The 23,596-nt window shown below is 39.1% G+C and overlaps 1 protein-coding gene across 1 annotated transcript; it reads left to right on the top strand.

Annotated features, from left to right (window-relative positions):
- Nucleotides 1-1,707: 1,707 nt before the first annotated feature.
- Nucleotides 1,708-23,579, top strand: dph5 (diphthamide biosynthesis 5). The gene is made up of 7 exons (XM_012882678.3): nt 1,708-1,959; nt 6,902-7,026; nt 8,582-8,690; nt 9,369-9,489; nt 10,803-10,842; nt 20,993-21,102; nt 23,223-23,579. Exons 1-7 carry the CDS (start codon nt 1,825-1,827, stop codon nt 23,453-23,455), a joined length of 873 nt encoding a protein of 290 aa, XP_012738132.1. The 5' UTR covers nt 1,708-1,824; the 3' UTR covers nt 23,456-23,579.
- Nucleotides 23,580-23,596: the final 17 nt, after the last annotated feature.

Raw genomic sequence — 23,596 nt, 5'->3', positions numbered from 1 at the left:
ATATCAAAATAAGACATCAGGCAGGAAGGTGAAGCTTGGGCGTAACTGGGGGTTTTAAGGGACCTATTATGCAAAATTCCCTTTTTGCATAATAGGTACATTTGGGTCTCTGCTGCTACTTGAAATACTCCAAGTGCTAAAAAAAAAGCATTCATTAATTTTCTGGCAATAAATAAACATTTTGTTGGGGTCTGGAAAACCAGTCGTTTCAAAAACCTCCCGATTATTACATCACAATCGGCAGGTGTTGCTCCTCACCTAGTGACCCAGCCAAGCTCCGCCCACTTCATCAGCTGGTTTTACCACTGTGTCCACTATGTTCTTTGGCACATGTGTCCATTCTTGCTGGTTGTGCAGCAGGTTCCACTTCTTCTGCTTCTGGGTCTGGCTCAGGGTCAGAGATGTACTGTTGTACCGTCGTGCATCTGTTTGCAGTAATTTTCATATGTATTAAATGCCAGCGTAAACATTGAGATGGGGGGCGTCGCCAGCTCCAGCTTATTTGCATAAAAACGACACAGAACGGGTGAAATCTCATTATCTGAGAATGAATTTAATGAACATGTTTTGCATAACCCATAAACCTATCCTACCTTGTTTAAAAGGGAGCATAATAGGTCCGCTTTAAATGGACCGTGAGATTATATCTTATGCTTTCATTTATAAGTCACGTTTACGGCACTATACTGTTGTTAAGTATTTTAGATGAAGTTTATAAAAAGTAAACTTCAAGGCAAGGCAAGGCAAATTTAATTGTATAGCACATTTCAGTACAAAGACAATGCAAAGTGCTTTACATGATAAAAACATAGGAACAGAAAACAGAATAAAAGCAAGTTGGAATAAAATGTAGAAACAAAATAAAACATGGGAAAATAGAAATTAAAAGCAAATATTAAAACAGTTAAATTAATGATGTCATGCTTTCAGACCCATACTTTTTATCTTGAAATCAAACTTTTCACCCTGGGGAAAAGATTGGCCCTAGAAACTTTGCCTTTGATCCATTATACGGACTTCTCTGCTTCCAGACCCTCTTTTCTTTCCTTCAAGTACACTGCCTAATTTTGAGAATGAAACATGTATACTTGAAGTACATTTGAATGAACTACTTTTTGCTAAAGGTTCTGTCAGTGAGAAGGTTGCATGATCTGTTTTAAAGTATGTAAATATGTGGTTTCAACTGTGAAAATGCGTTAAACATATTTTATATAGGACATTTTTAACAAGTATTTTCAGGATTTTAAGATACTGACTGACAATAAAATTAAACAAATATAAAATTTCAACACACAACAGTGGGCGTTGTGCTGGTAAAAACGTCTTAACTGAAATAAATTAAATTTGTAAATGTATCAGCAGTTCCTGTCAGCAGGCCTTTAGATCGGCGCATGTAGATGTTATTATAAATAAATGAGTCACAGATTATGTCTTATAAATCATGCAACAATGACGCACAAAAAACAAGCAACAAAGGAGTAAAGTATTTAAAAATGGACATGCTAAAGAATTATTTTCATTACGTGCTAGCCGAATTAAAGGTGGGATGTATTACTAAAGAGAATATATGAAATTATTCCTGTTCGCTCAAAACTCGGCAGCCAGAGGAACTTATTTGTAAAATACATGATTTTGCTAATGGAGTTTGGCGCCGCCCGAGGGGAGCTGGGCCGTAAAGCGACGGCAGCTGTCGTGACTGTAAACAGTTTACAGCAAGCCGTATTCCGTGTAGTTGGGTGAGATTACACGTGAATGAGAGAGAACTCTGACATTTGGTTATTTTTTAGCTCCATGCGGTGAAGTTTGGGAGCCGGGACCGGCAGGATGCTGTATCTGATCGGCCTGGGGCTCGGAGACGCCACCGACATCACGGTGAAGGGTCTGCAGGCGGTGAAGAGCTGCTCCCGGGTCTACCTGGAGGCCTACACCTCCATCCTGACGGTGGGGAAAGAAGCGCTGGTGAGTCCGGACTCAGCCAACCACAACCCGGGATGGAAACACGGACTGAGCCGTTTACGGAAATATTACAGTTCCTCTAGGACTATTTCACAATTAGTCAGGTTGCGACAGCAAATGTGAAATAATTTGATTATTATTGAGTGTATTTGTGCCCAGTTGTGAAGGAAAATGATGCATGATTCTCAAGCTCAGTCAGATTAGATGAAGAGAGTGTGTGTGAACAAAAAATTTTCAAATCCTGGCCCAGATTCACGCTTGCATTTAGGTTTGGACTTTGACTAGGCCGCTTGATCCAAAGCATGATGGGTAGATGTGCTGATGGAGGGTAAACCCGACCTGTGGTCCTTTGCAGCCTCTTACCAGCTTTCTGATACAGTTGAGAGTATTTAGCTTCATATTTCTTGACTTGATTAACATTTTTAATCGAGTTAATTAGTGTTCGTAATGAATTAATCACATTTTAATTGAAAGCCATTTATCAGCAAAATAAACATTTTAAGTCTCTTGGCGGCTAAATTATTGAATCAGTAGACATGAGCTCAACAACAAATATATTTATTAGTCTGCTGTTTAAGATATTCAGTTATAGTTATGTCTATTAAGCTTTCAAGTGGTTCAGGGGTTCAATCATTTAACTTCTTTGAAATAATATTTCTTTAGAAATGTAAACAGTACACAAACAGTAACTATAGCGCCATTTCTTCCTTTGAATATGGGAAAAAATAAAACAAGGCCTGCATTATTGCCTTTAGGAGCTTAACATTTCCTGTTAATAGAAATAAAGAGCAACACAGGGGAAAGGGAGCTGTCTTTCTGCTGCCATCATGTTTCTGGCAGTCTGGACCAATTGTTGTAACCTTTTGCTCAATTTCCCAGGAATGAGCCACAGAAAAAAACTGGTCTGTGCAGTTTAGTGCATAGCGAAGACGAAAGACGCTAAATGCCCATCGTTGTTGACGTATATGATGTGTGCGGCCACAGCGAGGTAGTTAGAAATGCTCACGGAGGTCCAATGGTCTCCTGTCAGAGCAGCAAACTCAGCTGCCTTCAATACGTCGTGTTTTCTCTGCTTTTCATCATCGTAAATATTGTTTTTCTTAGGGCTGGACAAAATAGAAAAAAAAACATATCGATAAAATATAAATCATATTGATCGACGTCAATAATTATCAACAAGTTCAAAACATATATTTTTTTGATTTTGATTATTCAGCCAACTTTTATACCAAAACAAATTTTTAAAAAAAGGAAAAAGAAAGTGTGCTCTCTGAACTCTTTGAAGGGGGCGGAGCTTGGTTCCTGGGTCTGCGTTGTGATTGGTTGGGAGCATGTAATGACTGTAATATTAACCTGCATGGCTAGAATGTAAAAGGAAGAAAAACTTTTATTCTGTTGAACTTTTTATTGACCCTTTTTTTCTATCATCGATATACGACTATTGATCGATATATATTGTTATTAAATTATCGTCCAGCCCTAGTTTTTCTACACGGTAGTTCGTAAACTGGGTCAGATGTAGCTATTTGTAACACGGACTGTAACTCTACCACTGACAGTGGTTCTCTGCTTCAGTTAAACACCCTGTAAGGCAAGGCAAGGCAAGGCAAATTTATTTATATAGCACAATTCAGTACAGAGCGAATGCAAAGTGCTTTACATGTAATCAGGCACTGCTCCATTATCATTGTCACATGACCAAATAAATACCACTAACTAGGGCTGGGCGATATGGCTTGAAAATAAAATCTCATCTTTTATAATACCAAATCTGATTAAATAGATTTTTTCCCTTCTTTTCATTAAAAAAAATAATTAAAGAAATTATTTTATGAATTGCTGTCATGTCTGGTTGTTGACCTGAATTCAAAGTGCAACATAATCCAAGCTGTGAAACCTGCTGGTAAAACAAGATGGCGGCTTTGCTGTTGTGAAAAATGAAAATATAACTAAATGTTTGCTGCTAGTGGTTTTACACAATGAGTTTCACTTCACTTGCGTAACTTCAAACTAACTTAAAAAGTAAATAAGTTAAAGTGTCTCGTATTATGGTTAATACAATATTTTGACAATATATTTTCCTAAACATATATTCAGCATTGCTGCTATTCTCTTCATGGAAGCCCAATAAGTGCTTTGGCAAAATAAAAGCCCCATTTTCCAAGAAGTAAATTTTAATAAATTTTTAATTTGAATTAATCAGCCCTACCACTGACAGAAATTCTGCATGCCAGTAATACATTTGGCCAACTGGAAGGATTTTACTGCCCTCTTTGCGCTTACTTCATGTAGATATTAAGTGTCTGAGATGCTAAAGCTCCCAAGGAGTATTCTAACATGAGAAAAGTTACAATGATGATGAGAAAAGGTCATTTTTTTGTGTTAATGCTAATAATACAAAAAACACACAAAAAATGCAGGTAGTTACATGTTTTCCTAATTAAATATCCCTATCTACATTAAGGTAGTTGTTTAAAAAAACGCACAAGTTCCAGGGTTTTTGCACAAGCCTGCCCCCTCTGGTGACAGGCTGAAATGACACCACTGTTGTGCATGTGCGTGGGAAAAGAGTAAAAGCTTTTGCTGCTGCACAGGTACAGACACAGGTCCTTTGTTTAGTGAGGTCTGTTTCTGAGGTAAGAAAGCTATAAATATTGAAGCTAGCTCGTGTTCCCAAAGGATTCAACCCGAATCACTCAGGTTATAATCCAGGTTATAGAGGCATCTGCAGTTAATAGGGGAAACTCATTTTAAACATTGGGTAATTGTAAGGGCATGTATGGGAAAGAAAATAAATAATATTCACATTCAAAACTTGTGCCGTGCATCTTTAACTTTAAGCTTGCGTGTAGCTATTTAGCAACACTTGTTTATAGTTTAAGTAGTGTTCCAGCTGTTAGCAGCTAGTTCAAGCCTTTTTACCAGTTAACAAATTCAGTTTTGTTTACCTTTCTTCTTCAACAGCCTGGATTGCAATTATCAATTTTAGCAGAGTTATGGCTTCTTTGCTGCTTCTCAAACTGACTAATCTTTTTGTTAGTAGTTACTTTTTTTAGAAAGCTAGTTGTGTTTGCAGTCACTTCAGCAGACAGCTAGTTATGTTAGTAATTTTAGCAGGGTGTTTTTTTTTTGTTAGCACTTTAGCATTTAACAACTTCAGAAATAATATTCTTTCAGTTTCTGTTAAAGATCACCTCCTACTGTCGGCGGTCCTTCTGATCCTTTTACCCTGAAGACGCGGTCTTCCTTTATTGATGGCTTCTTTAGTAAGAAATTAAATGACTCTTGAAACACAAACTGTGCTTTAACACATTTAATCTAAACAAGAGAAATGATGCAGCTCTGTAATGGACTCTTACATTGATAATGATGCAGGAAAATGGTCAAATGAGCAGGAGCCCCAGATAAGGGTGATATCACCATTTTATAGAACCGAGTATGTTCACTCCCACGCACAGGAATTTACCCACATGACATCATTGTTCCTCACATAACATTGGCGGAGAACGTCTCACCAGATTCTGTCTCCAGGATAACTGATAACTGACCCATTGTCTTTTATCAGTTCATTTTGTCCAATCTAAGTATGGCATTCTCTGACGACCACAATTTCTGAGTCTGTTCTCTTTCCAGTAGCTGCTTTCAGCAGCTGCAGCAATCTGTAGTTTGATTTAATATCTAACATGACTTTTGGTGATAGGTTAGCAGCCAGCAGCTGTTTGTTAGCAGATAATATTGTTAGCAGTTACTTTATTTTAGGGTGACCAGACGTCACGTCAGCTGCTTTTTGAAGGAGTCAACAGAGTCAGCAGCTCAAAGGGACAGAGGAAGGTCATCCCATAATCTTAGTCCGTAGTCTCTGGTTTTAAAGCGGATCCTTGGAACCATGAGAAGGTTCTGACCCGAGAACCGAAGGGTGACCAGAGGTGTCGGGACGCAACAGATCAGCGACATCGGTGGTTTACAGAAGATTTTAATTGCTTCTTACACAACCACTCAAACTTTATTCATTCCAGGGATAATTTATTTAGCTGAGCAAAAAATTTAGGTAGTGAATGAGACGTTTTCTCATTTTCTTACAATTTATCAAATAGTGTATCAGGATGATAGTTTCTTTTATTTTATCAGTGCTGATTTATATTTTAAAGGAGCATGTTTGCTCTGTTTTAATGTTGTTGCTTTATTTTTAAAGGCGCTATAAGTAAGATATTTACTGTAAAATCAACCTAAATAATTCTCATTTATCACTCAGGATGGAAGTAACATTCCCCATAAACAATCATTCCTCTCCATCAACAATGTCTTAGTCAAGTTTTTTCTCCTTTCAAACCTAGAGGTACGGTCCAGAGCTACTTTGGTTCAGAGTGCAGCCCGTGTTTACTTCCTGGTTCCTGAGCCAATCATATGAGAGTTCCCAGGGTTCCCAGAATAGAGCGCAGCATTTGGTATTTTATTTTGGCAGAAGAGCAGCAGTCTGCAAACATGAGAACCAGAAATAAAACAGAATGTAACATCATATACCTGTCCTCCTGTGGAAGTAAAAATTCACAACAGCAACACACCGTTTAAAAACGGCATATTAGATTGTTGTGATTGGCAAGCTGTTGTACCGATTTAAGCCGCAAGGTGTCAGTGTTACTTATAGCTCCTTTAAGACCAGCGTTTTTGCTACATAAGGAGCTTTTCTGATTATATGTTTCCTTTTTTTATCATACACGTTACCTGTGTACTATACCCTGCAGGGACACTCATTGTACATTTACCCTTAACTTTAATATACTGCGCTACAGCAGAGTGATATATGTCATAGATAATCAGATCTAACGCAGATATATTATTTGTAATAATAATTTCAGTCCACATCGGGTACTGGCAGACGCATTAGATACTCAGACAGCAGCAAACGGCTTCATTGTGTTAATTGTTAATTGATGTCCCCCCCCAGGAGGAGTATTATGGGAAGCAGCTGATCCTGGCGGACAGGGACCTGGTTGAACAGGGAGCCGATGAGATCCTGAAGGACGCAGATGTGACTGACGTAGCCTTCCTGGTGGTGGGCGACCCGTTCGGGTGAGTCACATTGTCCACGTATCTGGACCAGAAACCCCCCCCCCCATCGGACCGACAGTTCTGCTGCTTCAGCATGCAGAACCGCGGCAGACGCTGATGTGACCACAGGGCTGATCTCACAGCTGCTCCGGCCCCCCGTTCTGCTCGTTTCTCCCCCCCAAAAAAACCGCCAGATTCCTCTGAGTTAATAACAGAGCAGTGAGCCGGTCCGGTTCTGCTCAGAAACCCTGTTTGGGTTTAGAAATTATATGAAAAGTTTCTTTTCTTCAGATGTTTCTTTCAAAAACAGCCATCTGTGTGTGTGACCTCAGCTTCTGAGCATTACTCTGTAATTCTGCTCCTCTGTGTGTTTTTTTTTTTTTTTTTTTTTGGTTCTTTCGGACAGTTCTCAGGAGAAAACCAAAAGCTCAAGTGTTTCTGATGCTTCTGACCTTTGATTGCTCCTGTTTTTGTACTGCTGAACTGTTCAATTCAATTTTATTTATATAGCGCCAAATCATGAAACATGTCATCTAAAGGCACTTTACAAAGTCAAAATCAGTCATATTATACAGATTGGGTCAGATTATACAGATTGGTCAAAAATGTCCTATATAAGGAAACCAGTTGATTGCATCAAAGTCCCGACAAGCAGCATTCACTCCTGGAGAACCGTAGAGCCACAGGAAGAGTCGTCTGCATTGTACATGGCTTTGCAGCAATCCCTCATACTGAGCATGCATGAAGCGACAGTGGGAAGAAAAACTCCCCATTAACGGGAAGGAAAACCTCCGGCAGAACCAGAACCGGGCTCAGTATGAACGGTCATCTGCCTCGACCGACTGGGGTTACAGAAGACAGAGCAGAGACACAACAAGAGAGACAAAAGAGCACAGAAGCACACATTGATCTAGTAATCTGTTCTACATTAGATGGTAGTAGCGGGTGAGCCGTCTTCTCTGGATGATGTCACAGTTAACAGAACGCCAGACCAGGTGTACCTACTATGAAGAAAAAGAGAGAGAGCAAAAAGTTAAAAGCTGAAATGACGACAGTCATTTCAATGTAATACAATGCAAAACTGGAGAACAGTAGACTGAAGAACAGTAGAAATCAGTAGAGTGAGAAAATTAGACCCTGATGTCCTCCAGCAGCCTAGGCCTATAGCAGCACAACTATAGAGGTAGCTCAGGGTAACATGAGCCACTCTGACTAGAAGCTTTGTCAAAAAGGAAAGTTTTAAGATTAGTCTTAAAAGTAGACGGGGTGTCTGCCTCACGGACCAAAACTGGGAGATGGTTCCACAGGAGAGGAGCCTGATAGCTAAAGGATCTGCCTCCCATTCTACTTTTAGAGACTCTAGGAACCACCAGCAGACCTGCAGTCTGAGAGCGAAGTGCTCTGTTAGGAACATACGGGGTAATCAGAGCTCTGATATATGATGGAGCTTGATTATTAAGGGCTTTATACGTTAGAAGGAGAATTTTAAATTCTATTCTTGATTTAACAGGAAGCCAATGAAGGGAAGCTAAAATATAATAATAATATCTGTAATTCTCTTGTGTCTCTCCTGCAGAGCCACCACTCACAGTGACCTGGTCCTCAGAGCAGTGCATGCTGGGATACCGTACAGAGTCATCCATAACGCCTCCATCATGAACGCAGTGGGATGCTGTGGCCTGCAGGTGACTTTACGTCCTAACGCGTCTCACAAGCAGTCCTGCGAGTCCTCACCCAGGGCACACACCGCCCCAAACAGACGAGAGGAATAATTCAGGGTTTGTTTTAGTCACGCTTATTGCTTATCTTAATGTAAGTGGCCTCCTGGGAGACATCCCATCTGCTGCCGCTCCGGATAAAACTCATTAAACTGTATTAGTGTTGTACCACTGAAGGCATCAAATTAATGCGACCTCATCAATAACGGAGCTGTCAAAGCGACCAATCAGAGAGCAGGACCCAGCTGTCGCCGCACACACGCATAAACACACGCTCGCAGATTTAGCGCTGACACGGCGCCTCCGCTGGGACGTTGTTAATATGTTAATGAGGGCCCAGAAATGCTAATGAGTCGGAGGGGGCCCCCCCCCCCCCCCGTCAGGACGCAGCTTCTGTCAGACGCCTCTGGACAAAGGTGCAGCAGCAGCGACGACACGGTGATGACACGGAGAATTAGGGTCAGCTCTGCTTCTGGTGGAGCTTTAGACCGGAGAGGGTTCATAACACCAGCAGCTGCTCAGAAACCATCAGACACACACGTCTCTGTTTCCTCTTTAATATCTTATTTATTGACACGCATGAAGCCAAAGGAGTAACAGCCAACCTCTGGTCTCCTCTTTCTGTTTTTATTTTTTTTTTTCCAGCTGTATAACTTCGGGGAGACGGTTTCGGTGGTGTTCTGGACAGAAACGTGGAGACCGGAGAGTTTCTACGACAAAATCTGTAAAAACAGAGCAGCTGGACTGCACACGCTCTGCCTGCTAGGTGAGAATCACACACGCATAAAAACCAGGAGAGGTGCATAAAACCGAGCCACAGAAGATCAGCTATATGGGTGCAGAAAGAACGGTGCCTCTTTAAAAGACGCTAACGTCCACCTCAGTGTGTCCAGGGACCCCCCAGGTGTCGCCATCCGTCACTGGGGGCCCGCAGAGGCTCCTAGCCTTAAACTAACAGCCTGCCGGGAGGTAAATGGCCTGCTGGTGTCTGTGTTAATATTCATTACAGGGAATAAAGAGTCAGACGCTCAGCCGTCATCTCTGCATAAAGCATGAATGTTTTGTTGCAGAGACAAAGTACAGCAGAGGAAGACTGATAGATTATAGATTTATTTATATTTTACAGGCAGACTTATTTGTAGATCTTTTTCATGAGGTCTTAAACGTTTTTTCTTTCGCCTTTGGCTGTTTTTTCACTTATTTTTTTGTCAAGTGACATTGTTTAAAGATGTGGCGTATCTGCCTGGTGTGTCGTGTCTACATATAAAGACAGTTAACAGAAACATGTGGAGCGTTTGATGACTAGAGATGTCTAAGAAACAGGAGAGAGTCCCGGCCCTGAGGGACACATTTCATCTGATTATCAGCTGCAGTCCAAGTTTAACACGTTTGACAGTTTTTTTTTATGTGCAGCTACATGTACAAAGACTAAAACCTTTTATTAAAATAAGAATGTCTCTCCCACATCGATTGAAAAAAAATAATATTGTACACACTGGATAGTTTTAAAAGTTTTCATCCACACAAACCTTCCTGCAAAAACGGATCTAAAAATAAGTAAAATGGTATTAAAGTTAGTGTACTTATCCTTGATTTGAGCAGGTAAAAAAAGATTATCTGCCAATGGAATGAGTATTTTGACCCCTAAAATAAGATAATTAGACATGCTGCACTTGAAATAAGATGATTGAGATTAATTGTTCCTATTTTAAGTGCAAAAATCTTATTCCATTGACAAATCATCTTATTTTCCTGCTCAAATCAAGGACAAATACACAAATTTTAAGAAAATCGTACTTATTTCTAGTTCAGTTTTTGCAGTGCACGGCTCAGCGTTGATATAAACATGCTAAAACCTTTGTCAGCCAATCAGAATCCTTCAAACCGATGATGACGACGTTTTGCCAGATATCTGTCTGTGTGGACTAGGCCTAAAAAAAACACAGTTATACAATATAACAAATAACTGAGAAATTAGAGAATCCCTAAAATAAGCAGTTTTTATATCAGTATTTGTTCTGTGTAGGTGTAAATGTTAGATTAAGTACATTTAATGGCTTGTTCTGTTTTCTCTGTCAGATATTAAAGTCAAAGAGCAGAGCATCGAGAACATGATGAGGTAAGAACCAACCGGGACCAGAACCAGAACCTCCTCTGAGCTCCGAACCATCCGACCCGTCTCATATCACGTCTTTGCAGTGATGTCTGCTGTTATTTTCTGAGGTGAACCTCGGTGCCTGCAGTCGTGGTTCTGTTCAGGAACTCAAACACATCAAAGTGGAACCACATCAAGCTGCTCATCAGTGAGAATGCTATACAGCATTCTCACTTATTGTTTTCCTGTTTTTCTTTATTATCAGTGAGAATGCTATACAGCATTCTCACTTATTGTTTTCCTGTTTTTCTTTATTATTATTATTATTATTATTATTCCGTACGTTTTTGTGCGTCTAACTACTCCTGCATACTTCAACCGATTTCAACGATTTTCGTACCAAAACGTTCGGCTCGTTCTCGACATTACTGCTATGTCTCATGGTTATGGTAACTTTTATACTTTTTGAAGTATTTGTACTTTTTGTGCGTTTTTTGCTCCCATTGAAATGAATGCAAATTCCTTCAAATTTTTCAAATTCTTCAAATTCCTTCTAGTTCTTCTGATACAACTTATATCAATACTATTACTACAACAGATACTGCAACTACTACTACTACTACTACTACTACTACTACTGATACTACTACTACTACTACTACTACTACTACTACTACTACTTTTACTACTAATGATACTACTGCTGCTACTGCTACTACTACTGATGCTACTGCTGATACTACAACTACTACTGATACTACTACTATTGCTACTACTAATACAACTACTACTACTACTAGTACTACTGATACTACTACTACTACTACTACTACTATTGATACTACTACTACTGATACTACCAATGATACTACTGCTGCTACTGCTACTACAACAACTAATACTGCTACTACAACTATTACTACTACTAATACAACTACTACTACTACTAGTACTACTGATACTACTACTACTACTACAAATTCCTTCAAATTCTTCAAATTCCTTCAAATTCTTTAAAAACTGATACTACTACTACTACTACTACTACTGATACTACTCCTACTACTATTGATACTTCTAGTACTACTACTAATACTACTACTACTGATACTACTACTGCTACTACTACTACTGAAACTACTACTACTACTATTACTACTACTAATACAACTACTACTACTACTAGTACTACTGATACTACTACTACTACTACTACTACTACTACTAATGATACTACTGCTGCTACTGCTACTACTACTGATGCTACTGCTGATACTACAACTACTACTGCTACTACTACTATAACTACTACTAATATAACTACTACCACTACTAGTACTACTGATACTACTACTAATACTACTACTGCTGCTACTACTACTACTACTACTACATATTCCTTAAAATTCTTTAAAAACTGATACTACCACTACTACTGATACTACTACTATTACTACTACTACTACTACTGATACTACTAACTACTACTACTACTACTGATACAACTACTACTACTAATGATACTACTGCTGCTACTGCTACTACTACTACTACAACAACTACTACTGCTACTACTACTATTACTACTACTAATACAACTACTACTACTAGTACTACTGATACTACTACTACTACTACTACTACTACTACTACTACTGATACTACTAACTACTACTACTACTACTGATACAACTACTACTACTAATGATACTACTACTACTACTGATACAACTACTACTACTAATGATACTACTGCTGCTACTGCTACTACTACTACTACAACAACTACTACTGCTACTACTACTATTACTACTACTAATACAACTACTACTACTAGTACTACTGATACTACTACTACTAGTACTACTACTATAAAATTCCTTCAAATTCTTTAAAAACTGATACTACTACTACTAATACTACTACTAATACTAATACTACTACTATTACTACTACTAATACAACTACTACTAGTAGTAGTACTACTGATACTACTACTACTACTACTACTACTAGTACTACTACTACAAAATTCCTTCAAATTCTTTAAAAACTGATACTACCACTACTACTGATACTACTACTATTACTACTACTAATACAACAAATACTTTTACTAGTACTACTGATACTACTACTACTAGTACTACAACTACTACTACTATTACAAATTCCTTCAAATTCTCCAAATTCCTTCAAATTCTTTAAAAACTGATACTACTACTACTACTACTACTGATACTACTCCTACGACTACTGGTACTACTACTATTACTACTACTAATACAACAACTGCTACTACTAGTACTACTGATACTACTACTAATACAACAACTGCTACTACTAGTACTACTGATACTACTACTAATACAACAACTGCTACTACTACTACTACTGATACTACTACTACTGATACTACTACTACTACTACTTCTAATACTACTGATACTACTACTACTACTAATACTACTACTGATACTACTACTACTACTACTACAAATTACTTCAAATTCCTTCAAATTCTTTAAAAACTGATACAACTACTACTACTACTGATACCACTACTACTGACACAACTACTACTACTTCTACTACTACTGATACTACTACTACTACTACTACTACTGATACTACTACTACTACTATTACTACTACAACTGATACTACTACTACTACTACTACTACAAATTACTTCAAATTGTTCAATTTCTTCAAATTTTTCAAATTCTTCAATGTTTTTCAGCTTTTTTTCTCTTCTGCATGAGACTTCTGCATCTTCTCAAATCATTCTGCATATTAGCATTCTCACTCGCTGTTGCATAGGAACAGCTTTTTCTAGTCAAGTGAGAATGCTATACAGCATTCTCACTTATCAAGTGAGAATGCTATACAGCATTCTCACTTATTAAGTTCCTTCAGGTCTTGATTATTATTCCGTACGTTTTTCGGCATCTAACTACTCCTGCATACTTCAACCGATTTAAACAATTTTCGTATCAAAACGTTCAGCTCGTTCACGACATTACTGCTATGTCTTTTTGTAATTATAACTTTTATAATATTTAAAATATTTAACTTTTTGTGCGTTTTTTGCTCTCATTGAAAATGAATGGAAAATCCTTCAAATTCTTCAAATATTTCAACTTTTTGTCATTTTACTGCTTCAGCCTACTTTCAGCTATAAACGTCATTCAACTTTTAAAATGTAGTAATATCTTTTGGCTATTATGGTATGTTTCAGCTTTTTCATATCTTTCACCATTTTCGTATAGTACGTCTTTAAAATAATTTTGGCTTTTCAAGAAATTCTGCAAATAACATGCGTTGCTATGGTCGTCAAGGAGGCTCTTTTAGAGTGCGCACTCTAGAAATTCAACAAATTCTTCTTCTCCGAACAACTTCTTCTCACTCGCTCAAATTTCACCCTATCCACATAAATTATACATCAAAACGTAGGAATTTTTGTCTGGATTCGGAAAATGTAACCATCATTGGTGTGGGATTTATAGATTTTTCGCAAATCACCTCAGAGCGACACTAACCCGAAACCTTCCCCATTCATTTCCTATGGAGCGGTTTTCAAAAATGACACCTGGAAATCCAAAACATCACATGTTTTCGCATCGTCGCTACTCCTAAACCGTTTCATGTAGAGGCATGAGACTGTCACACATTCATGTCCCGACCCTTCTGGCGCTCACAAAAGAGAAATTTTGTCGATAAATGTTACGGTTTTGCCGCAGGAACAATTTGTTCGGGAGTAGCGTTTTGGGAAAATGCTAAAACAGGATCAGACTTCAATCTCCCCAAATGAGGCACTTTTCTACATCGTCGCTACTCCTAAACCGTTTAATGTACAGGCATGAGACTTTCACACATGAATGTCCCGACCCTTCTGGCACTCATAAACAAAGAATTTTGTTGATAGCTGTTACGGTTTTGCCACAGGAACAATTTGTTCGGGAGTAGCGAATGTGCAAAATCCTTAAAACGCTTCGGAACTTCAATCTTCCACATCATCCACTTTTTTACATCATCGCTGTGCCTACACCGATTTTTGTAAAAACATAAAAATGAGCTCCATAGTCCTCAAAAGCCTGCTGATACTCAGAGTGAAAGAATTATTTTGATATCTCTTATACTTTTTCAGCTACAGTGATTTGTTCGGGACCGTTTGTAGAGGATTTCTCAAATTTCATAAAAATCCTCTTTATATCATAATTTTTTACGCCTAAATTAAAATATTTCTAGCAAAAACCGATAGTTTTTCTTGTTCTCCTATCCGGTATGAACTAAACGCTGAAAAAATGATGTCTCTACCATTTACAGAACAGGAGATATGGAGCGTTGTTTGAGGCAAAGTTCTCCATTCTATTTCAATGAGGCAGAGTCTGACAAAGTCTCTGCACTTCTGTGGACTGGCCCGCTGCAGCTGTGTCAGTGAGTTTCCATGACGACGGAACTCTGAGGGCCAGAGGGAGAGGCTCCATTGAGATACAATGGCAACTTTCGACGCCCGCTGCAGCGGCTATGATTAATGTAGCAATCTGAAATTCGCACAGTCACTTCCTCTTGACATTTTAAAATTTTCAAGTGACTTTCAGCGATATGTCACTTTTCTGACCCATTTTGGATTTCACATGCTTTTCTATTGGGCCTTTGCTTCCAACAGGACCAGGCATGATGCCCAGACACGACCCAATTGGCCAATACAGCAACACCCACCTGTGGGAAATGGCGCTACTGACCATTTTGGTCAAATGTTGAGTTCTGGGCTTAGATGTGGTGAGGCTGAGTTGTTAAAGGAGGCCAATCTGACCCATGAACTTTGGTCACGTTTGGTGACATTAAGTATTGGCACCCCTTTTTGAGGCACTTCCCAGTACAGGATTTGGACCAAACTGACAGAGTACAATCCCCCGGTGATACTGAACACAACCATGCTAGCGGCTAACGGTTAGCATGTTGCTAACCAGAAGTAGCTTTAGAAAGGTCCTACCAACTTCTGCTTAGCCGGGGTTGTTCTGCCTTTACAGACAAATAGAGGGCTACAGCTGTGAGGGAGTCTCCATGACAACCCTTTTAGCCAGAGGCTTCTAGGAGGTCCATTGACTTAACATGGCACCTTTCGAAGGCTACTGCGGGTGCTGTGAAGACCGTAGGAAGCTGAAATTCGCAGTGTTACTTCCCGTTAGTATTTTTGACGGTAGCATGAGGCAGGCGCCTTGCTAAATTTCTTCAGAATATTTTTAGTTGTTTTTAATCTTCAAATTCTTCAATTTTTTAATCTTTCAAATTCCTTCAAATTCTCAAAATTTCTTCAAAATTATTAAATTCTTCAAATTTGTCAAATTCTTCAAATTTTTCAAATTCCTTCAAATTTTTTGAAAATTTTCAAATATTTAAAATTTCTTCAAATTCTTCAAATTTTTCAAATTCCTTCAAATTTTTTCAAATTCTCCAAATTTCTTCAAATGTTTCAAATTCTTCAAATTTTTCAAATTCTTCAAATTTCTTCAAATTTTCAAACTCTTCAAATTCCTTCAAATTCTTCTATTTCAATTCTTCAAACTTTTTCAAATTCTTCAAATCCCTTCAAATTTTTACATTTTTTCAAATTCTTCAAATCTGATTTCAATGTTCTCTGCATCTTCTGCTCAATCATTCTGCAGATTAGCATTCTCACTGCTGTTTCGCAGGAACAGCCTTTTCTAGTTGTTTTCCTGTTTTTCTTTACTTTTTATTATTATTATTCCGTACGTTTTTCGACGCCTAACTCGTTCCGCATTTTTCAACCGATTTCAACCATTCTGGTATCAAAACGTTCAGCTCCTTCAGGACATTACTGCTAAGACTTTTGGTAATTATAACTTTTATAATATTTAAAATATTTAACTTTTTGTGACTTTTTTGCTCTCATTCAAATGAATGGAGAATCCTTCAAATTCTTCAAATATTTCAGCTTTTTGACAGCTTACTGCTTCAGCCTACTTTCAGCTAGAAACGCCATTCAACTTTTAAAATGTAGTGATATCTTTCAGCTATTATGGTATAGTTCAGCTTTTTCATATCTTTTACCATTTTCATATAGTGCCTCCTTAAAATAATTTTGGCTTTTCAAGAAATTCAGCAAATAACATGCGTTGCTATGGTTGTCAAGGAGCCTCTGTTAGAGTGCGCACTCTAGAAATTCAACAAATTCTTCTTCTCTGAACAACTTCTTCTCACTCGCTCAATTTTCAACCTAACCACATAAATTATACATCAAAACGTAGGAATTTTTGTCTGGATTCGGAAAATGTAACCATCATTGGTGTGGGATTTATAGATTTTTCGCAAATCACCTCAGAGCGACACTAACCCGAAACCTTCCCCATTCATTTCCTATGGAGCGGTTTTCAAAAATGACACCTGGAAATCCAAAACATCACATGTATTTACATCGTCACTACTCCTAAACCGTTTCATGTACAGGCACGAGACTTTCACACATTCATGTCCAGACCCTTCTGGCGCTCACAAAAGAGAAATTTTGTCGATAAATGTTACGGTTTTGCCGCAGGAACAATTTGTTCGGGAGTAGCGTTTTGGGAAAATGCTAAAACAGGATCAGACTTCAATCTCCCCAAATGAGGCACTTTTCTACATCGTCGCTACTCCTAAACCGTTTTATGTACAGGCATGAGACTTTCACACATGAATGTTCCGACCCTTCTGGCACTCATAAAAAAGGAATTTTGTGGATAACTGTTACGGTTTTTCCGCAGGAACAATTTGTTCGGGAGTAGCGAATGTGCAAAAATCCTTAAAACGCTTTGGAGCTTCATTCTTCCACATCATCCACTTTTTACATCGTCGCTGTGCCTACACCGATTTTTGTACAAACCTAAAAATGAACTCCATAGTCCTCAAAAGCCTGCTGATACTCAGAGTGAAAGAATTATTTTGATATCTCTTATACTTTTTCAGCTACAGCGATTTGTTCGGGACCGTTTGTAGAGGATTTCTCAAATTTCATAAACATCCTCTTTATATCATAATTTTTTACGCCTAAATTAAAATATTTCTAGCAAAAACCGATAGTTTTTCTTGTTCTCCTATCCGTTACGAACTAAACGCTGAAAAAATTATGTCTCTACCATTTACAGAACAGGAGATATGGAGCGTTGTTTGAGGCAAAGTTCTCCATTCTATTTCAATGAGGCAGAGTCTGACAAAGTCTCTGCACTTCGGGAGACTGGCCGCTGCAGCTGTGTCAGTGAGTTTCCATGACGACGGAACTCTGAGGGCCAGAGGGACACGCTCCATTCGGATAGAATAGCAACTTTCAACATCCACTGCAGTGGCTGTGATTAATGTAGGAGCCTGAAATTCGCACAGTCACTTCCTCTTGACATTTTAAAATTTTCAAGTGACTTTCAGCCATGTGTCAGTTTTCTGTCCCATTTTGGATGTCACATGCTTTCGTATTGGGCCTTTGCTTCCAACAGGACCTGGCATGATGCCCAGACACGACCCAATTGGCCAATACAGCACCCCCCACATGTGGGAAATGGCGCTACTGACCATTTTGGTCAAATGTTGAGTTCTTGGCCCAGATGTGGTGAGGCTGAGTTGCTAAAGGAGGCCAATCTGACCCATGAACTTTGGTCACGTTTGGTGACATTAAGTATTGGCACCCCTTTTTGAGGCACTTCCCAGTACAGGATTTGGACCAAACTGACAGAGTACAATCACCCGGTGATACTGAACACAACCATGCTAGCGGCTAACGGTTAGCATGTTGCTAACCAGAAGTAGCTTTAGAAAGGTCCTACCAACTTCTGCTTAGCCGGGGTTGTTCTGCCTTTACAGACAAATAGAGGGCTACAGCTGTGAGGGAGTCTCCATGACAACCCTTTTAGCCAGAGGCTTCTAGGAGGTCCATTGACTTAACATGGCACCTTTCGAAGGGCACTGCGGGTGCTGTGAAGACCGTAGGAAGCTGAAATTCGCAGTGTTACTTCCCGTTAGTATTTTGACGGTACCACGAGGCAGGCGCCTTGCTAAATTTCTTCAGAATTTTTTTAGTTGTTCTTAATCTTCAAATTCTTCAATTTTTTTTTAATTTTTCAAATTTTTCAAATTCCTTCAAATTTGTTCAAATTCTCTAAATTTCTTCTAAATTTTTTAAATTCTTCAAGTTTGTCAAATTCTTCAAATTTTTCAAATTCCTTCAAATTTTTTGAAAATTTTCAAATATTTCAAATTTCTTCAAATTTTTCAAATTCCTTCAAACTTTGTCAAATTCTCCAAATTTCTTCAAATTTTTCAAATTCTTCACATTTTTCAAATTTCTTCAAATTTTTCAAACTTCAAAATCCTTCAAATTCTTCTATTTCTTTCAATTCTTCAAACTTTTTCAAATTCTTCAAATCTGATTTCAATGTTTTCTGCATCTTCTGCCCAATCATTCTGCAGATTAGCATTCTCACTGCTGTTTCGCAGGAACAGCCTTTTCTAGTTATTATTATTATTATTCCGTACGTTTTTGTGCGTCTAACTACTCCTGCATACTTCAACCGATTTCAACGATTTTCGTACCAAAACGTTCGGCTCGTTCTCGACATTACTGCTATGTCTCATGGTTATGGTACCTTTTATACTTTTTGAAGTATTTGTACTTTTTGTGCGTTTTTTGCTCCCATTGAAATGAATGCAAATTCCTTCAAATTTTTCAAATTCTTCAAATTCCTTCTAGTTCTTCTGATACAACTGATGCCAATACTATTACTACAACAGATACTACTACTACTACTAGTACTACTGATACTACTACCACTACTACTACTACTACTACTACTTCTACTACTAATGATACTACTGCTGCTACTGCTACTACTACTGATGCTACTGCTGATACTACAACAACTACTACTATTACTACTACTAATACTACTACTAATACAACAACTACTACTACTAGTACTACTGATACTACTACTACTACTACTACTACTACTGATACTACTACTACTACTACCAATGATACTACTGCTGCTACTGCTACTACAACAACTACTACTGCTACTACAACTATTACTACTACTAATACAACTACTACTAGTAGTAGTACTACTGATACTACTACTACTACTACTAATAGTACTACTGCTACAAAATTCCTTCAAATTCTTTAAAAACTGATACTACTACTACTACTGATACTACTACTGATACTACTACTATTACTACTACTAATACAACAACTACTTTTACTAGTACTACTGATACTACTACTACTACTACTACTACTACTACTACTACAAATTCCTTCAAATTCTTCAAATTCCTTCAAATTCTTTAAAAACTGATACTACTACTACTACTGATACTACTCCTACGACTACTGATACTACTACTATTACTAATACAACAACTACTACTACTAGTACTACTGATACTACTACTACTACTACTACAAATTACTTCAAATTCTTCAAATTCCTTCAAATTCTTTAAAAACTGATACAACTACTACTACTACTGATACTACTACTACTGATACTACTACTACTACTTCTTCTACTACTACTTCTACTACTACTACTACTACAACTACTACTACTGAATACTACTACTACTATTACTACTACTACTGATACTACTGCTACTACTACTACAAATTGTTCAAATTTTTCAATTTCTTCAAATTTTTCAAATTCTTAAATGTTTTTCAGCTTTTTTCTCTTCTGCATGAAACGTCTGCATCTTCTCCTCAAATCATTTTGCAGATTAGCATTCTCACTCGCTGTTGCGTAGGAACAGCTTTTTCTAGTTATATTTGTTCTTTTCACATGAACCATTACTGGTTTCTTAGGCTTTACACGCCATAAAATAAAAACCAAATGCCAGAAAACCAAAAACGTGACTTCTAACATCAACAAAGGGAAAAAACTAAATAAGAGCCACATTTGACTTTATTCTCTCCAACATTGCTTCAGTTAATTGCGGTAATTGGTTTTCTCCAAACATGAATACTTTGGTCTCATGTCTTGTTTTGCATCTTTGCGACCCCCTGAGCCACGCTGCCATGTTCTAAACACAAATTAGAGGCTTTCTTCAGTTTTTTTGTTACATATCATGAGCATCCCTGGTTTAACAGGGACCACGTTGTGCTGATTACTGATTTCAGAGGGAAGAAGATCTACGAGCCGCCTCGCTTCATGACCGTCAGCCAGGCTGCAGATCAGCTGATTCAGATCGTCCAGAGGAGGAGGAGGGAGGAGGAAGAGGGGGAGCTGGGTGAGTCCAGCCTCATCTGCTCATCATCAACGTTAGCCTAAAGAGAAACTGAATGTCATCGCTTTTACTGAAGGATTTTATTAACAAATTTACACAATTACATTCTTAGTGAAAATTCTTCAGTGAGTACCGTATTATTCGGACTATAAGTCACACTTACAATCCTTTTCTAGAATATTTACGGTGCGCCTTATCTATGATACTGACTGATTCTATGTGGTACAATGCAATGGATATTAGGAGCATTACGGTACACTGTGTCACTACCTGTTAGGACCACTGAGCTGTCTACCAGACTGTAATGTCTAAACTAGAAGTGCATTCATGTAAGGCAGCCTGGAGTATGGGCTAGTAACAATAAACCTAGTGAGTTAATTCAATATAAAAGTTTATTTTGGCCTTATGTTAGAAACAGGGCAGTGTAGTCATAACCTGACTCTGCCAGCTGTATGTCGCTCCGCCTAGCTCCACTCATCCATCTGGAACTGATCCATAGAAGCCTTATCAAAAATCCTTGCATATGATTGGATAAGCCACTTGTCTGTCATCTTTATCGACGTGCTATTTCAACCACTCACACTGAAGCTAACCCGTGACGCTGATGAGAGCGACACAGGAAAAAAACAAAACCAAATGCGGTCGGGAGAAGGGCGAAAACATGGTTTCCACCAACAAAAGCCTTCAGAGCCGTTCTCTGATGTTCTTTTAATGAAACAATATTAGGTAGATTGGACAACACGGAAGAAATAGCAGCATCAATGCTAACGCTTGCTTCCTCGATGCGAGCCGCCATTGCTATCAAAACAGTCTCACGTCACGGTCGCTTCTCCACTACGTCACATCTATGAAACTCCAGCCCTGCATCCTGATTGGCTAGACAATAAAATTGGTTGGAGAAATCACTCTCTATGGGAGATGTCCCAGATGTATGTGAGTGAAGCTAGGCGGAGCGACATACGTCTAGCTAGGGTCAGGTTAGTGTAGTCCAGCTACTCTGTCCTCCTGACAGAGACGGATAGAGCGCTGTGGACGGTGACCAGATTTCTCTAATGAAAACTGGGGACATCTCTGATTTTGTTAAGCACAGAATCTCAGCCTGGGGGTTAGTTTATTTTGTCTAACCTGCAACGCCAACGGGGGGCGGGGAAGGTGCGTTCGGTAAAGCTCAGCTACGTCGGGACAGCGGTAAATACATCTTGTTGCGCTAAACTGTTTTACTCCATGATGATTCACTGAAATTGGAGACAGGTCGTCCAAAACAGGGAATGTCCCTGAAAATCAGGGACGTCTGGTCACCTTACCGGAAGGACGGAGCGATGTTACACACTTGGGAAGAATATTTAAAGGTATACTATGCAACCGGGGTTGATTTTCCAGCGAGGCTCCCCCCAGAGGGCGAAAGTAAAAGTGCACTGTCATAAAGATGCTCAGCTGTTCTGGTTTCTCCGTCAAGCCAGGCGCGGTTGTTTTGAGCTTAGCAGACAGGCGAACGCAACGAAAAGTAAAAAAAACGGCAGTACAAACAATGACTAACACAGTGAAGGTATGAACATCAGGGTTTCCCGCAGCGCTATCTTGGCGAGGCGGCCACCTCACCAAACTCGCGCTACCGCCTCGCCAACATTCAAAAAAATAAAATAATAATAATAAAACTCGATATGCTTGCATGTTTATTTGACGTTAACACGCGGTTCTTTGTTGTTGCTTTCGCGCGTGCATATAGTGAATGGCAGGGCAAAAACACATGGAGTTCTCGCCGTAAAGCAAGACTGACTCTCGCGGTCTTGCACCAGACTTCTGAGCCTGTGAGTGGGAGCCGTGAGCTCTTGCAATTGCAAGTACGGTATTTCCCCCACAGACCACCAGGGCGGCCGAGAAAACCTTTGTTCGACCTGAAATTACTCATTTAATCATCCAAAACGGTATGGAACACATTAATTAACTGAAAAATGTTGCATAGTATGCCTTTAATGCGTCTTACATGTGGACAAAGACACACACAGACACGTTAATTCTCGGTGCGCCTTATGGTCCGAAAAATACGGTTCTGGGAACTAAATGTGTTTTTTTTGTAACTTTATCTTGACGTCTTCATAACTTTTGCGTCCGTCTCTGTCCAGGTGTAACGGAGGACACGGTGTGCGTCGGTTTGGCCCGGCTCGGCGCGGACGACCAGATCATCCGTACGGGGACGCTGCGTCAGCTGGTGTCATGTGATCTGGGCGGGCCGCTCCATTCGCTGGTGGTCACCGCCCGGCTCCACCCTCTGGAGGTGGACATGCTGCGGGTGAACGCAGAGCCGGACGCGCTGCAGCACCTGCGTGTGATCGACAGCTCCACCTTCACCTCGTAGCGCACCGCCGACTTCATCAGGAGCGCTTTAAGCCGCCAGAAATCCTCCTGGACTCAAAACGCCATCGGCACGGAAATAAAAACATTCACTGAACCAGAAGTTTGTTTGTTTTTGTAAACATCAATAAAAAGATTAAAATCA

Source organism: Fundulus heteroclitus, chromosome 9 (assembly GCF_011125445.2).
Source record: "Fundulus heteroclitus isolate FHET01 chromosome 9, MU-UCD_Fhet_4.1, whole genome shotgun sequence".
Lineage (NCBI taxonomy): Eukaryota > Metazoa > Chordata > Actinopteri > Cyprinodontiformes > Fundulidae > Fundulus > Fundulus heteroclitus.
The sequence above is the reverse complement of the archived record's forward strand: the minus strand, read 5'-3'. Positions and strand labels throughout refer to the sequence as shown.